This window comes from Sus scrofa, chromosome 4 (genome assembly GCF_054392235.1).
Source record: "Sus scrofa isolate SSC_HxYL_T2T_F1_AM1 chromosome 4, Sscrofa_HxYL_maternal_Yorkshire_Landrace_v2.0, whole genome shotgun sequence".
Taxonomy (NCBI): domain Eukaryota; kingdom Metazoa; phylum Chordata; class Mammalia; order Artiodactyla; family Suidae; genus Sus; species Sus scrofa.
The window spans coordinates 127,577,533-127,594,452 of record NC_139386.1 but is presented as its reverse complement, the minus strand read 5'-3'; the positions used below and the strand labels follow the sequence as shown (position 1 = coordinate 127,594,452).

At 39.1% G+C, this 16,920-nt stretch overlaps 1 protein-coding gene across 44 annotated transcripts in view; it reads left to right on the top strand.

Moving 5' to 3' along the window:
• TLCD4 (TLC domain containing 4) overlaps window positions 1-16,920 on the top strand; it is a 110,940-nt gene that overhangs the window by 60,488 nt on the left and 33,532 nt on the right. For 42 of the 44 annotated variants that reach the window (XM_085020821.1, XM_085020819.1, XM_085020813.1 and 39 more), the window contains 3 exon segments: window positions 2,545-2,634; window positions 4,375-4,433; window positions 6,973-7,067. In XM_085020821.1, coding sequence (XP_084876947.1) covers window positions 2,545-2,634; window positions 4,375-4,433; window positions 6,973-7,067 — 244 coding nt within the window. 44 annotated transcript variants of the gene reach the window in all.

Here is a 16,920-nt window from a genome sequence, read left to right as displayed (position 1 = left end):
CATACCCGAGAGATAACGGTTTATTTAATTATAAGTGAGAAATTCTTGCTCTTAATTTTTGTTTTTTTCTGCAAACATGCATAATTATAGATATTACTTATATTCCCTGATTAAATAAGCTCCCTTAAATTCTCTTGCTTCCCTATGGTATAGAAAGTCCTATTGTGTTGAAATATTCCCAGCTTTTAAATCAACTTCTTCAGAATGTAACTCTTGTCTGATTGAAAATGTAATTTCTATTAGTAATATTCATACTGCCTGCAAGTGATCACTTCAGTAACTTTAAATTGCTATTCTAAAATGGTCATTATTTCCTTAAAAAAAAAGCGCAAACATTTCTTTTAACCTTCTTTGAAAAAAAATTTAAGTATTTTTATCTTGGGTAGTATTTTTTTTTTGACACTAAGAAATTCATATTTTTGCTTTGCCAGGAATCCGATTTTAAAGAATGAAATATGAAATATGAAATATGAAGTATTTTTTATCTTGGGTAGTATTTTTTTTTGACACTAAGAAATTCATATTTTTGCTTTGCCAGGAATCCGATTTTAAAGAATGAAATATGAAATTTTTACTAACAAGTTTCTGAACATATAGACTTAATACAAAATAGTATGTAAGCACAGGGTATTTATTTTCTTCCTCTGTTCATTATAGTGGGAGCTATTTGATACAAGGAACATGTAACTTTTCTCTCATGAATTATATGCCATTTCCATCAGCAGAGAGCTTGTAATTATTTCCATTTACCATATAAAATCTCAACAGAGAAGGGAATTGGAGGCTTGAGTATTAGGAACAAAAATTTATGTTTTTCTCCAAAAGAAAACTTTTCGTTATAAGGTTACTAAGCACTACAACAGGTTAGTAAGAGGTTATGTTTTTTCCTTTTGTAGGGCTTTTGCATGGCAACAGAAAGCTGGTGTATGATTATTTAGATGGAGTATTTTATTTTATATCAATGTACTTACATTTTTATCTTGCTATGTTCAAATGGAATACAGGTGTACTTGGCATGAAAAATCTAGACTTGTAAGCCAGATTAATTATCGCACTTCAAAATGACTTTTTGATATTACAGAGTTCAGTGCCTTTAAATTAGTGAGAATCTTTGAGCATTTAAAATATGATTTAACTTGATGTATCTACTTAGGATCACGTCATATCAAGTATGTTGATCTTTCAAGTTACAATAAAATTTTTTAGGACATTCTGGGCCAGGGATTGAACCCCCGCCACAGCAACGACAACATGGGATCCTTAACATGCTGTGCCAATGAATTTCCTTTGCCTAAAGATTTGGGGTCATATTGTAAAGTGATGCATTGCACACCATTCATTTCTAAAGATAAAACTTTGCTTTTCCTGGAGTTCTTGGCATGGCTCAGTGGAAACGAACCCGACTAGTATCCACGAGCATGTGGGTTCGATCCCTGGCCTTGCTCAGTGGGTTAAGGATCCAGAGCTGTGGTGCAGGTTGCAGACGTGGCTCGGATCTGATGTTGCAGTGGCTGTGGCGGAAGCTGGCAGGTACAGGTCTGATCCAGCCTCTAGCCTGGGAACCTCCATATGCCTCCAGTGCCTCCATATAAAGACAAACAGAAAAACCAAAACTTTGCTATTCCTCTCATCCTTTATTCTAATAAAGAGAAACGACACTTCATTACTCTTAAGCTTTTTGATTATGTAAATAATTATGTAGTATCCTAATGTGAATAAATATATAGTATCCTATATATAGTTCTTTAGCGTATCATAGAGCTTGGATATTCGTTAAGTCATTAAATTTGTGGCAAATATGCTTATAGAAACTGATGTTGATCAACCAAACCTTACTCCTTTAACAAAGAAAATTCATCCAAAGTAGAGAAACATTTTGCTTTCACTTGGGCATTTCCTTTAAAAACAGATTTTCTGAATAAATTCATGGTCCTCCGTTTTTCTCTTTAGCAGTGTTTTCGTAATTATGGTAAAGAGAGACTGGTAATAGCTGCCCTTGCTTTCTCACAGATTTGTTGCAAAAATCAAGTACAATAATGCATGTTATCAAAGCTGAAATCTCTAAGGTAATACATTTCATTCCATGGTCCATTCCAGTTTTGATCCACGGATATGGAGGTGGTTAAGGCCAGTAGATGTGGAAGTCATTCCTAAGTGATTGGAGCAGGAAACCAACCCGGAAACGATGCTGCTGGGGATGGTGTGGGGTAGTAGGCTTACCAGTTGCCATCTGCTTGCACAAAACTGCCAACTGGATCTTCAAACATGCCTCTGCCTTAGGACTCTTAACCACTCCGTGATTCATCAGTTATCCCGCAGGAAATGACAGACCTGGGCATCCTTCTTGTTGTCGATTCCAAAATAAAGTTGTGCCCCTTGGGTTTCTGAGCAGCAAATTTTGTATTATACTCTCAGATGTACTCCAATCCTATATTTAAATGCTTCCAGATTTAACTTCTTTGGAGTGTTAAATGTCTTGCCAGAATTAGTTAAAATGTATTGCACAGAATCTAAAACCTTTGTGTGTATTTCATCTCATTTCAGGGTCGTATCCACATGTCATTCTTTGGTGGTTGGTGTGGTTGGCTTGTACATTTTCTGGTTTGATGAGGCTACCATTGCTGATCCACTTTGGTAAGCTCTTTCTTTCCAATATGGTCGATTTGATTTATGCTTTGATATTAATTATTAATAAGAACATCTTTACTTTGAAACAGAAAACAGAGGTGATGGTGTATGGTTTATTAAAATGCTGTGTTCAGACTTACTTCAGCAAGATGCATTAGAATGATTTATTGTAGATTCAAATGCAAATAACGAGGGCCATTTTGCTTGAGTATTGCAGTTGTTATCCAAAACAGGGAGAATATGAGGATGATGTAAACATTTATAATGTGTTAGTGAGTAAAACCAAGTTGTAACCACTGTTCTGAGCAAAAGTGAGTTATTATTGAGATAGGATAGTCAACTTGGATAACCTTAAGACTTAGTCTTCAAATTTACGTTTGACCCATCATTTGATATTAAAGATGGGAAAATGAGAATTATAGATGTCCATGTGAGAAGAATCTAGTACCATGTGAGATGATCTGAAGCACGAATAATCACTGTGTTCAGCAATAACAGGGTAATTTGTAAGAGTATTCTTTTTGAAAAATTTAAACGTATTCCACAGGCAGGAATTTTACAAACAGTACTTCCTGGCATTAAATGAGAAAGCTTCATTCAGTTTCATCTGAGAGATTGGGCCTGTTTTAAGAAAGCACTGCATAGGGATGGGGAGACTTGGGCTGTGAGGAATGGGGGCAATTAACTAGGTCTTTTGACCATCTCTTTGACTGCAGCGGTGTGTTTTTCATAAATATGAAATTATGCTGGTTAGAACTATGCCAATATTGATAAATTTTCATTGGGAAGATATTTTTCAAGGTGACTTTAGTGAGTTTAATTCCTTGAGCCAGTTTCAATGTAACCTATCAAACCATCTAAACAATTTCTACCTTTTTTCCCCCATATTTTTATTTTACCAATGTGGTTGTCAACAGAACCAGTTCTTTTGGGAAGTAAATTTTATTAAGAGATTTGATTCACTAACCAGTTTGTCCTTATCGAATTTTTATCCTATCATGATTTTTGATATTTTTACATTTTCTTTGATACCACAGTTTATTCCAGGTCCAATTTTCCTGGATCATATTTACAAATCAAAAGTGATAAAGAAGACATGACTTCTGCTAGTATTTCCAGTTGTAGTTTATGTTATTGGTTTCATTTTGTGTTCATTTTACCAGTAAGCAGTTCACACTAAGTCAGATAAAGGAATGATCATTTGTATTTGTTTCTTGGAACCAAGAGCGTGAGTGTAGGATCTCTCGCTATGTGTGAGAGTCGTAACAGCAGGATTAAATCGTCCTGTTCCAACCTTTTCTAATGTGTGATGATAGATCTCTTCACTGCTCTGTAAAGTGAGGTTAATAACAGTATATTGCCTCAAAATCAGGGGCAGGCTGGATGATTTCATGAGGCTACTTGAGTCTCTGATTCAGAATAAGGAATCGAAACAACAGCCACCAGCATCTGGAATTCCACTTGAATTGTTTCACAAACAAATCATATGAGAACACACCTATAAAAAGTTGTCTTTTGGTAAAGTTATTTTCATAAAACATTTGGCTAATAAGTATGAGAAATTATGGTTGCAGTCAGAAGCACTATCATAGCTAACACCGTACCTTGTGCAAATGACAAGTTGCCATTTGAGTATCTAGAAAGCATTTAAATTACATTTAAATCTCAAAAGAAAAAAAAACGTAGCTGTTGTCTATAACCATGTGCTAAGGTAAGGAACCTTTTTTTTTTTTTAAATATTTCTAGGGGTGATCCATCTTTTGTGAAGGTGAATATTGCTGTTTCTTCAAGCTACCTCATTTCTGGTATGTGATATATTAGTCACTGTTTCAACTACTTATGGAATTATGCAGCGAATATACAGTCAGTGCTTTGTGCTTATTTATTTGAGGACTAGCTTTTAGGACCCATAGTGAGAAAAAAATACCTGCTGTGATGGTAGAACGTGAAACATTTTTCATGCTGGCGCTCTGGTTCTTTTTCTTTCTTTCAGTCTCTCCATTTTTTCCATCATAGCTGGTCCACAAAGTTCGGCCAGGCTGTTTGGTTCTCGAAGATCAGAGCACCAAGTGGGTCTTCATACCTGGACTTTTTTTTTTCTCTTTGTTCTTTTTTTTTTTAAACTAGCGAGGGTCCCTTTTTGGGCTGAAGAGTCACTGGGGTGCAAGTACCATGGAGCGTATGAAGTTTGAGCCTCCTTTTCCTCACTTGCAGGAGGCCTTGCATGCACTCCCATGGCCATGGCTTTATGTTGTTTTGGTAAAATTTGCAGAGTAAGCAGTTTTAGCCATAAGCAGTGAAGATCACAGACTCTGTACTTCTCATTTCTCTCTGTCAGATGCCTCTCATGTGGGATGGGATTGGAGTAACGTTTTTATACAGTGAGACAGAGGGGAAGTGAAGTGAGAATATGCCCTTTAAACTGCTTTTGAAAAGACCTTTTGAACTGTCTCTTTTTTTTTTTTTTAAGGGTCGCACCTGCAGCATATGGAGGTTCCCAGGCCAGGGGTCTAATCAGAGCTCCAGCTGCTGGCCTATGCCAGAGCCCTAGCAACATGGGGTCCTTTTAGACTATCTCAATAAAACAGGCGAGAAATAACAGATCCCTGATTTGGAAATTTGTGCAGGGAACCCTGTTTGGTAATCTTCAAATTTAATGAACAAATGAAAGAAAATTCAAGTGAAAATAATGAAATAGGAAACAAAAGTGATAAAGATGAGTGAGGGACTCCGTAGAAAAATTTTTGCCATCAAGAAGTGAATCGTGGGACTTCCTGTCATGGTGCAGCAGAAACGAATCTGTCTAGTATCCATGACGATGCGGGTTCGATCCCTGGCCTTGCTCAGTGGGTTAAGGATCCAGTCAGTGGTGCCGTGGCTGTGGTGTAGGCCAGCAGGTGCAGCTCTGACAGGACTCCTAGCCTGGGAACCTCCATATGCCCGGGGGTGTAGCTCTAAAGAAAACAAACAAGCAAAAGAAGTGAATTGTAGCAAAACAATTACAGTAAAATACAGTCATTGATTTAGAAGAAAAGACTCCTTGGAGGTAGAAATAATAATAGGCTATTGGATTATTTGATGGCCCAATTAAAAGCGTGAATCATGTGGACACCTGGGAAAAGATTTGCTTATGAGGCACAAAACGCTGACCTTGGCAAGGTTAACAGAAAACGTATAATATGCCTCATGCTCTGGGGTTAATGCGTGTTGTCAATTGAGAGACTAGTTATTTCCTAGGAAATCTTGTATGAAAGAAACTTGATAAATGTTCTCTCAAATAAGGTAGGATTCCGAAGACTTAGAAAACAAGAGTAGGAACTGAAACAAACTTTTTTAAAGCAAGCGGAATGGAAAGTGAATTCTTTTATTCTCTCCGCAGAAAATGTTACAAGATCATTATCATATAAATAGGTGACCAAAAGTGTACAGCCAAAGTAGGGAAAACGTAGTTAGGGAAGCAGCTCAGGCAGTTAATTACAAACAGTGTTAAATTTTCTCGATTTCCACATTTATGGTACTCTCTTAAAATTTATGATTTGGTGACAGAGGTATGTACATAGATATTCACATCTGGTTTTGTATCAATAATTTTTAATTTTTTTGAAAGACGCTCCCCATGCTTTAACAAGCTCTGAATCCTCCTTTGGTTTTCATGCATGAGAGCCATTTGTTTCCATGTCTAAATTTCATGTTTAACCCTTTGGTATAGAAAATAGTTGGGTTAACATTTTGAGAAGCTTCTGTTTTGTTTAAAGGAAATGATTTTCTGAATCATGGTGTTAATTTAGAATTGAAAAATCGATGCCTTGACCTCTCATTTTATGTATTTTTACATAGTTATAGTTCTTGGTATTTCTTTACCATTTTGAATTAGTATGTAATGACATTCTTTGTTAATTTTTAATTTTTTTTTGCCGAGTCAGTGTTATATATGAGTTGGTCGTTTTGCACCTTTTCTGGGACCACCTGATCTGTTTGAATTATTATAGTGACAAAAATCAGTAATTTAGGCTTCTTGAAAAATTATTTTTATTCAGTCATGTTTTTATTTTATTTAACCATGGAAACGAGTCATTCATGTATACTGTCAACAAATGCATGCATCGTCTATGCCGGGCACTGTGCTGGATCCCCACCCTTGGTCCTCCGCCCAGAGGAGTCCCAGTAGCGTGAGGGAGACAGTTGCATGGAAGCACATCCTTAGTGGAAGAGGGAAGTGGGACTCCTGACATCTGAGACAAGAGCTCAGAGTGGACTCTGACGAGCTGTCAGGAGAAAGTTAAATACTCTTGAAAAACAACGATGCTTTCTTGCTGTGTAATATCTTACGTTTCCTTCTTACAGATTTGTTTATTCTCATTTTGTATTGGAAAGTGATTGGTGACAAGTATTATATAATTCATCATTGTACAGCGCTGTATGCCTACTACTTCATACTGGTGAGTGCCAGGATTTTCAGTAGCCTGACCAGCAGACAAGACTGGGAGTGATGACTCAAGGGAGAAGGCAAATCTAAACATATAATTCTTACTTTATACAGACCAACTCCACATGCACTCAGGGATCACTCTGGGGATGTTACCCTGTTTATTAACAAAAAGAAGAGCTTTACTTGTGTATTCGTATTAGTGTGTCTTTGGATTCATGAACTTTGAGAAAGGCAGGCGACCCCAATTTCCTGAATATTTACTTAAAACCTTTAGGATCATGTGGCTATTGATATTTGCTGTCTTTCTAGATGTGTTTATGTTTTGACAATCAGAGCTAGGTATAGATTCCCATATAACCAGCTAGCATATTTCTTTTCTGTTTAATTCCATGTGCAATTCCATGTACATTCATTATTATATTTAAGTAGCCTGGGGGGGGGGTGGCAGTTTTGCCCAGATTTCATCAGAATTCCGGACTGAGCTAATGGAGGATCTAGCAGATCTCAGGCACTAATGCATATTAACTTTTATATTTTTGTATCACTTTTCTACATTATGCATTTGTAAATTAACAATTTTATATCCCTAGCATCTTGGCTACCTTTCTCCTCAATCAGTTATTTTTCAACTGAGATATACTGACAAACCCAAGATAGATATTAGGAACTAATAGACTCATGTAAACTAGAACAGGATAAGTTCTATGTAATACATAGATATGCATCACATGTTTTCTCTGTTTTAAAATGTAAATGTAACCATTGGCCTTTTTTTTTATTATTATTTGGTATTAACTAAAACCTCTGTATTATTGGACATTAGTGACCACTTTGAGGGCTTTTTAAAAAACTCATATAAATGTATATGAATAATATTCTTCTATTTTTCTTTGTATTCACCCACATAAAGATAGCTGGTGAATAAGACATCAATTTGGCATTATTTTTGCAAGAATAAGATATGTCAAAACATCTCTCTAGGTGTACCCATTGTAGTTCAGTGGGTTAAGAACCTGACATAGTGTCTATGAGGCTGTGGGTTCTATCCCTGGCCTTGATCAGTGGGTTAAGGATCCAGCAACCCCAAGCAGTGGTGTAGGTCCCAGGTGTGGCTCAGATCCCACATTGCTATGGCTGTGGTGTAGGCCGGCAGCTGCAGCTCTGATTTGACCCCTAGCCTGGGAACTTACACATGCCACAGGTGCAGCTGTAAAAAGAAAAGAAAAAACAAAACAAACAAAGAAACAAAACATCTCTCTATGTCACCCATTTGAAGTCATAAGTCTAAATAATTAATGTAAATGTTTTAAAAACTATGCTGGTTTTAATGTTATCAATAAGTCCTTATATAGCCCAATAGGTATCCATAATCCCTTTATCCCTTTATTTTTCTGAAGAAATAGGTTTGTTTGTTTTGTCTTTTCTAAGGCAGCACCCAAGGCATATGGAGGTTCCCAGGTTAGGGGTCGAAATGGAGCTATGGCCGCCAGCCTACACCATAGCCACAGCAACACAGGGTCCAAGCCGTGTCTGCAACCTACACCACAGCTCACGGCAACACCGGATCCTTAACCCACTAGGTGAGGCCAGGGATTGAACCCGCAACCTCATGGTTCCTAGTCAGATTCGTTAACCACTGCACCACAATGGGAACTCTAGAAATAGGTTGTTTTTACTGTCATTTCCTAGTGTATATTTCCTTGTCTTCCTTTTTAGATTTTAATAGCTTCTAGGTGGTTGTAACATACAGACTTCTACCTGTTACGGGTGTTAGATCATTGGAATACAAGCACTTTGGTTTCTAAACATTTCTGCCAAAAAGACATGGAAACCAACCCAATAGTGGTTAACTCAGGGAAGAATGTGAGTGGGTACCCACGTGAGTGTAAAATCCTGCTTCAGGTTAGAAGAATGGTCTCTGAACATGAGTCACAAATAATCACTGTGCTAGGAAATGAATAGAAACTGGTGACAGAGAATGGGTCACTTACATGCATTTCTAAGTGTGGTGACTATGAATTGCTGTTCTCTTGGTCACTGAAATCGCAGCTTGGCAAATGGCGTGGGTTAGCAAGTTGAATATTCATCATGAGGGGTGAATACTGTTTTCTCTTTGGACCTCTTATGCCTTCATAAAAAAAAAATCAATGAAGTGCATGCTGCATTTTTAAAAAAGCAACTAACTGTGGCCTAATTTAGTAAAGCTACTCAGAAAAAATCAAAGGGAAACATTTCAAGCGATGGTTGCTTTTTTGATGTTTTCTTGTGATCTATTGTATGAAATAAATGAATGGTAAATGAATGGTACGAAATCAATGTATCTGATTTCACTGAATCCATTTGCAGGGAAACACAACAGAAAAAAAATTGATGAAATGATAAACGTTTATAGAGATCCTATATTATTTGTTGATCTTATATTTACTATTTGAATATAAGGACTTTTTTTTTCCATGTGGTGAATTCCCAGATCACTTTAGGCATTTTAAGTAAGGCTAACAAAATACCAATAGCAGGTACTCCTACTATTATTTTGTATAAACTTTTATGAAATTCTTATCCCTTATGCGGTGAGAACTGGAATTTGGAAATCACTTTGCCTTGATCGTGCTGAAGCTATTTAAGTTGTTTATAGTAAGCCTTTTTTCTGAAGAAGGGTTTCCAATTGGAACTAAATAAAATTTAAAGTGAAGAATAGAGGCTAATTACCTATAGGTTTCAAACACGTGCCCTACCGAATAGTTGAATATAAATAACAACTTTATACCTTATCTGATGTAACAGAAGTAAGATTCTTTGGAGTTTGGGGGATTGTAGGTTGTAAGTAGGTTACATAATGTCTTGAGCCTCTCTCTAATATATTTACCCAAGCTTTAAAATGATTTCATGGGTTGATGTAGAGCTGAAGAAACCTTCTCTTCTGCCTACAGAGAAGGGTGAAAATCCTGCAGCTTTCCCCCTGCTATTTAGCTTTCACCTCGTGGACAGGATATTCATTATCAGGGAAAATAGGGCCTGCTAATCTCTTATAAAAGAAGAACACATTTATGCTTTAATGTCCTGTTTTTAGGGGTAAACCTCCCTCTTCTCTCCCTTTCCCACTTCTTGGGTAGCCCTAGTTTTTTTGTGTGTGTTCCTTGTGAATCACCTCCTCTCCCCAGTCAAACACACCTTTAGGTAATGAGTTATTGTATATTTGGGAAACTTTTAAACTTGTTAAGAAAATCACTGAGCCTGTGCATACTTTGCCAACTCTTCTGCATCCATCCATTCCCCTGGGCTCTAATCATTAAACCCAGAATCTAGTTTCAGATACCTTTTGTTATATTTATTTAAGGGTGTTAGGTGTGGTGCGATACTTTGAACGTGAGGAGTTTTGTTTTTTTGTCTAATATTTTACCCAAGTATCTATATTTTAAAAACATTTTGCAAGCTTGTAAGTATGAAGTGGTATCGAAAAATGAGATTTGTTATGTAAGATAATGTGAAGTTGTAATTTACATGAGGAGACAAGAAGTAGAAAAATACTGGTCTTATGTTTAGTCTAAAGAAAAATTTCCAGGAGAGCCCGTTGTGGCTCAGGGGGTTAAGAACCTGACTAGTATCTATGAGGATGAGGGTTCGATCCCTGGCCTTGCTCAGTAGGTTAAGGATCTGGCGTTGCCACAAGCTGAGGTGTAGGTCACAGACGTGGCTCGGATCCAGCATTGCCATGGCTATGGTGTAGGCCAGCAGCTGCAGCTCTGATTCAACCCCCAGTCTCAGAACTTCCATATGCTGCAGGTGCGGCCCAAAAAGAACAATGAAAAAAATGAAGAAAAATTTCCACAATGCCGTGAAACAAATGTCGTGACTCACTAACATTTTATCATTAACAGTGTTAAAAAAGAAAAACTACCGTTTTACAATGATTTTAATCGTGTTGCCTATTCTCCGTCACACTTAAATAATGTATTTCCTTTTCTTCTCCCATTGAGATAGCCTTAAAGAAAAATTCTAGGTAACTGTAGTGACTGTTATAGCAATATTTCAAGATAATAGAATTTCAAAAATTAACCTTTCTGTTGACAAAGTAGGAATTAAAAATAGGTGCTTAGTATAGCTCACTAAAGCAAGATTCACTAGTTTAAGGTCTTTGTCATTTCTAGTTCCCGCTACGTATACATAAAATAAAACATGATAAATATTTAAATCATAGAAAAATATTTTAAAACTTGTATAGAATGTTAACATTTTTTCGCCCTACTGAAGTAAAAGATTCTCAGTTTTCTTATACAGTAATAGGCAATAGACTGGCAGAACTAGGTCTTAGAAACTGTTTTATTAGTTTTTCTATAGTTCACTTAGACAAACCTATATAAAAGCCCATTAGGAGTTCCTGCTGTGTTGCAGTGGAATTGGCAGTGTTTCTGCAGCACCAGGATGCAGGTTCTGTCCCCGGCCTGGCACAGGGGATTAAGAATCCTGCATTGCCACAGCTGTGGTGTAGCTTGCCATTGTGGCTTGGATCCGATCCCTGGCCGGGCAACTCCACATGGGCTTGGATAGCCAGAAAAGAAAAGAAAAAAGAAAAGCACATTATACAGTTAGTTTATAACTGTTCCTACTATTTGAGGGATTATCCTTGGTAAAAATGTAAAGTGGTCAGTTTTCTTAGAAACACGTGCTCTAGAGGTGTGTATGTGTATTAAAGCTCCACAACTATTACATATATATGTATGTGTTTGGGGTTTTAGAATTTGCTTCAGTGTGGCATTTTTAATATCACATCCCAGATGTGACCACTTCCCATAGGTCACCAACATGACAAAGCCCCTCCAAGCCGTTCTCAGTTTCAGTCAAGAAGGAATTCTTCTCTTTCTTTCTGGTTCTGTGTTTCCTGCTTCGTGTTCTCTTGGGGGCACAGAGCCTGGCCTCTGATTTGCATAGCGGGATTATCTTAGTGGAACTGTCTCCCTTTCTTTCTCTAAGCTGGCTTGATTTTTGAGACCTATTTTCCTTTAGTCACCAGGAAAGAAACCAGTTCATTTATTGGACTTGATGTGTGGTGATAAAGTAGATGGCGGCCAAGCGGATTACGCTGTTTACGCTGGCCAATATTTTGTTCCTAATTAGATTTTTGTAAAAAGAAATCTTATGGTACGGTTCCTTCCTACTTGAGGCACCTGTAACACAGTCAAATTCCTAGAGACAGGAAACAGGATAGGAACTGGATGGGAGGAGGTATTGGGAAGTTTCTATGTCCAAGTTGGAGCTTCCATGTGGGGTACAAAAAAGCTCTGGGGCCGGATCATGATCATAGTAGCAGAACAACAATAATGCACCTCATGCCATCGAATTGTACACTTGAAAGTGGTTAAAAGGGTAGATTGGGGGTTATGTGTGTTTCAAGTTTAAAATAAAGTTTAAATTCGGCAAGCTTATCAAATGACTGCAGCAGGGCTAGGAAGGGGGACTAATACTAGTTGGATGATTTATTACATTTTTTAAAGTTTCAGCCTGGAACAATAAGCTGGAACAAATAGGTGGAACTTAAGAGTGATGAATGTCAAGTTTTGCATTTGGGTTCGACTGTGTAGCCAAGGAGGGGGACCACCTGGAAGGGGCGGATGACCACCGTCGTAGTTGCACCCATAGCAGGTCACATCCGCCAAAAAAGATAGCTGTTTTTAAATGTGTACTCTATTAGGGGAAGTATGGTATCCTATTCAGGCAGAATCACAGTTTTCTGGTTAGATCACGCCCACAGCATCTGTAGTCTCTAAAATGGCTGGGTCCAGGGGTGAGCTGCCAGATAACTGAAGAGGGGAGATTAGATTAGGTGGCTGTTGCGCTGGGACAAACAACTGAAGGACCCGGAGAGGTCAGCGTAGGAAAGATAAGTTGAAGGACATCTGCGTGGCTTTGAAATGTCCTTGGAAATGTGAAGGGGCTGTCAAGTGGGAGAGGGACGTAGACTTATTTTGGTTTAGTTCAGACATTGGAACTGGGACCACCAGGGATGGTAAGTAAGGAGAGGTCGGGGAGACTTCGGTTTTACAGGAAAGACATCCCTGGTGAACAGAAGTTTCTCCCAACGGCCTTTTAAGTGGTGTTTCCTCCAGAAGATATCTTCAATCAGATAGATATAAAAATAGGTACCATAAGGAGAAACTCTGGGTAGGAGCTTGCACTAACTCATCTTTAGAGTTCTGTTCTGGAGTTCCCGTCGTGGCGCAGTGGTTAAATCCGACTAGGAACCATGAGGTTGCGGGTTCGGTCCCTGCCCTTGCTCAGTGGGTTAACGATCCGGCGTTGCCGTGAGCTGTGGTGTAGGTTGCAGACGCGGCTCGGATCCCGCGTTGCTGTGGCTCTGGCGTAGGCTGGTGGCTACAGCTCCGATTAGACCCCTAGCCTGGGAACCTCCATATGCCGCGGGAGCGGCCCAAGAAATAGCAACAACAACAACAACAAAAGACAAAAAAAAGACAAAAAAAAAGAACTTAGAGTTCTGTTCTAATTCTGAGCTTCTTCGATTCAATTGTTTTGATGAAATGATTTGATTTGGCTCGAATGCCAGAGAGCTGGGCAGTGAGCAAGAAAAAATAAGCCCTGTTTTGTCACCACGTTCTTTGGGAACCCTGGGAAGAAGGGGTGAAAGCAGCTGGCCTGCAAATCTGGTCACTTTTTGGGAAAAAGAGAGGGGAAGAAAAGAAGGCAGGTAACCCGATCTAATCTCCTTGTCACCAGGACCTTCGCGTAAATAGGGTATGGACTGCCTTTTATTAGGAGGGAGAGATCTTAACTCTGAAATGCCTTTAGCCTGTCCCTGGCCAAGGATTACCTACAGTAAAGAGAACCCGGGCTGTGCAAGGCCTGGCTCCTTGGAGAATGTCATGGACCCGGACACCTTCTTAGAGGTTGAGAACGGGGATGTTTTATAAGATAAAACTCTTCCCCCTGTGTGAGGAGCTTTATGAACCTCACCTAGTAGAGGAGCCTGCATCCCTTCTGGGCCAGAGCTGCGTGTTCAGCACAGGGCAGCCCTGGCTTGCTAGCTGCCCTTCCTGTCCCAAACCTGCCTCTGCTTCCTCTGGATTATTTGATAGGCTCCATCCTTGTGGCAGTTAGGAAAGCTTAGTTCCAGGTAAGGTCACTGTTTCACAAGGCTGATTTGGCAATCCAGTCCTGTGTGTTAGCGCAAACCTTCAACTCTTACCTTCTAAGTAAATAATCAAAAACCTCGAATGATTAAAGTTACACAAGGAGTAATTAAGTGTAGGGCGGACTTTATTCCCAAATCTCGTCTCTAGATTGATGGTCCTCTGAAAAGATTTCTTATGGGAACTGTGCTAAGATTCTGGGTCAGTCCCAATAGTGTAGCAAAAGGACCTCATAATTGCTGCCATAATAAGTACATGATAATTTTATTTATCTTTCTCCCTGTCTAAATTCCTGACCCAAGCCACTCTTGGCCCATAGAAATTAAATTTCCCCGTGGTGAGAAAATCCAGATTTTCATAATCACTGGCTGAAAGAATTTTCTTTTAAGCTCTGGAAGGGATCAGGCAAATCTTGTTCTATTTTCCCTCACAGAGCCATGCAGAGGCCACGGCCACTGTGAATTTTGCTCTAGGCAAAGCTCCTTAAAGGTTGGTGACAGAGGGGACGCACCACGTTGACCCGAAGTCAGTTGTGAGTTTTGCCAAAATTTACTAACAATACAGTGTTGCAATTTAGAGCGGAATTAATCCTGTCCTCTTACTGGCGTCTATCTCACTTGTAGTTTAGCAGGTTTTCTTGGTGGGGTAGGGAGACGTTCGCAAGGGACTGGACACAACCCAAAGCTTATCTAACGGCTCCCCACGCCTGTGGAAGCACATACCACACGTGGCGCTGACTCCTCATGGGTAAATCGAATTCAGAGATCAAGAGTCACGGATCTACAGGATCAGAGGGTGTGGAAGTCAGACTACTGAAGCTTAGCTCCCTGGCTCACCGTGGTTCGGAACTAAGTAGGTAAGGAGTAAGGACTAAGACTGTGAGAGCTACCTAATTGAATCCCACAGATGCTAAGATTTAAATATAGGAAGCTATTTAAAAAAAATTCACGTCACACATCACCTGGTGATAAACAATAATGCTATAGTGATTCAGGGACAGGAAAGATGAGTGTGTTAATTTCCATTTTTTTTGGTCTGAACATGGATGTTTATTTTAAAAAAATTCCGAGATTGTAGAAATACAGGACTTAGGATAAAGTTTTCTAGGTCTGATTCTCCAGAGGTAACTATTGACAATACTTACATATATTTTTGCGGTTTATATAAACTGCATAAATTTTCCTATATATATTTATGTTTTTTTGGAATTTTCCAAGAGAGCTTTTGAGATAGATGGAACTCAGTCTTCAAAAAATGGAGTTCCCAGCACAGCTCATCGGTAATGAACCTAACTAGTGTCTATGAAGACAAGGGTTTGATCCCTGGCCTTGCTCAGTGCGTTAAGGATCGGCGTTGCCGTGAGCTGTGAAGTAGGTCACGGACTTGGCTCAGACCTGGCGTTACTATGGCTGTAGCGTAGGCTGGCAGCTGCAGCTCCAACTTGAACCCTAGCCTAGGAATCTCCATATGCTGCAGGTGTGGCCCTAAAAAGACAAAAAAAGGGGGCATGTTTAGCCTCATCAGAAAAAGATAGAGAAGGCTTTCTGGGTCAGAGAACATGAGGTGAGGAGGTCCGATCTTCCTGGGTGGTGGAAGGACGCGGGTTGTCAGCCTGCGGGATTTGTGTGGGCTTGGTGGTGGCTGTAGGTTCGGATGGGTTAAGATGGGGCTGCTGGATGGGGTGAACATTCCAACTCATCAGCCTTGCATTTCACTTGTCGAAGAATCGTTGTCGGACCTGTAACCACAACCCCAAAATAACTCAGTGCAGTTGGCATGTTAATAAGATAAAAGCGGATGCTGGGATATAGGAGAATCTCTTAGGAGGTTACTGGAGTAAGGTAGGGGATAGATTAGGAAGAACTTAATTTTGGTGGTTTTATTAATGAGGAAGAAACTCAGCGGATCATGGTGACTAATGTGGATTTCAGAGAATGACGAGGGCAGGATGGAGGCGTGTGAGACCCTGAAGGAGATGGGAGAACCAGTTTGGGCAGGAGGGTGCTTGGTCGATGTTATGAGGTTTGTGATGATACTTGGTTATTCCAGGGGGAAAAGGGCCTTTAGAAATAAGGTTTGTCTTGTGGGGGGAATGTGATCGGGGTTAGAGACTAGAACAAGGCTGATCCTCTAAAAGAGGTACCCTTTCTACCCTGCAGAATATATTTGGGAAACAGTGGTTAAGTCCCTCCTGCTCTATAGCGCAGGGAACTGTATCTAATCACCTGTGATGATGGAACATGATGGAGGATAATGGAAGAAAAAGAATGTATGTATTTGTATAACTGGGTCACTTAGCTGTACAGCCGAAAGTGACAGAACATTGTAAATCAACTACAATAAAAAAATTTTTTTAAAAGGCCCCTTACAGCTACATTGTAAATTAAACAGCTGTAAGTAATGTACAAACAGAAGCTATTTGAAAAACTTAATTAGGTCATTCATTTTTATTTGAGGATTAGAAAATATTGACAAGCAAAAAGAAAACAAAATTAATGCCCAATCCCACAGCCCAGAGAGGACTATTTATATTTCCTTTATTACCATTTATACTTAGGAATGCATCCTATTTGTATATGTGCCTCAGGAAAATATAGCATGCTGTGTATGAATATATATCATGTAACGGGATCAAAACCAAAAACTTAGAATTTGTTTCACTTAGTAGCGTATTGCATAGAACGCTATAACTCTGCTAATTGTGTATCAGAAAGCAAGGAA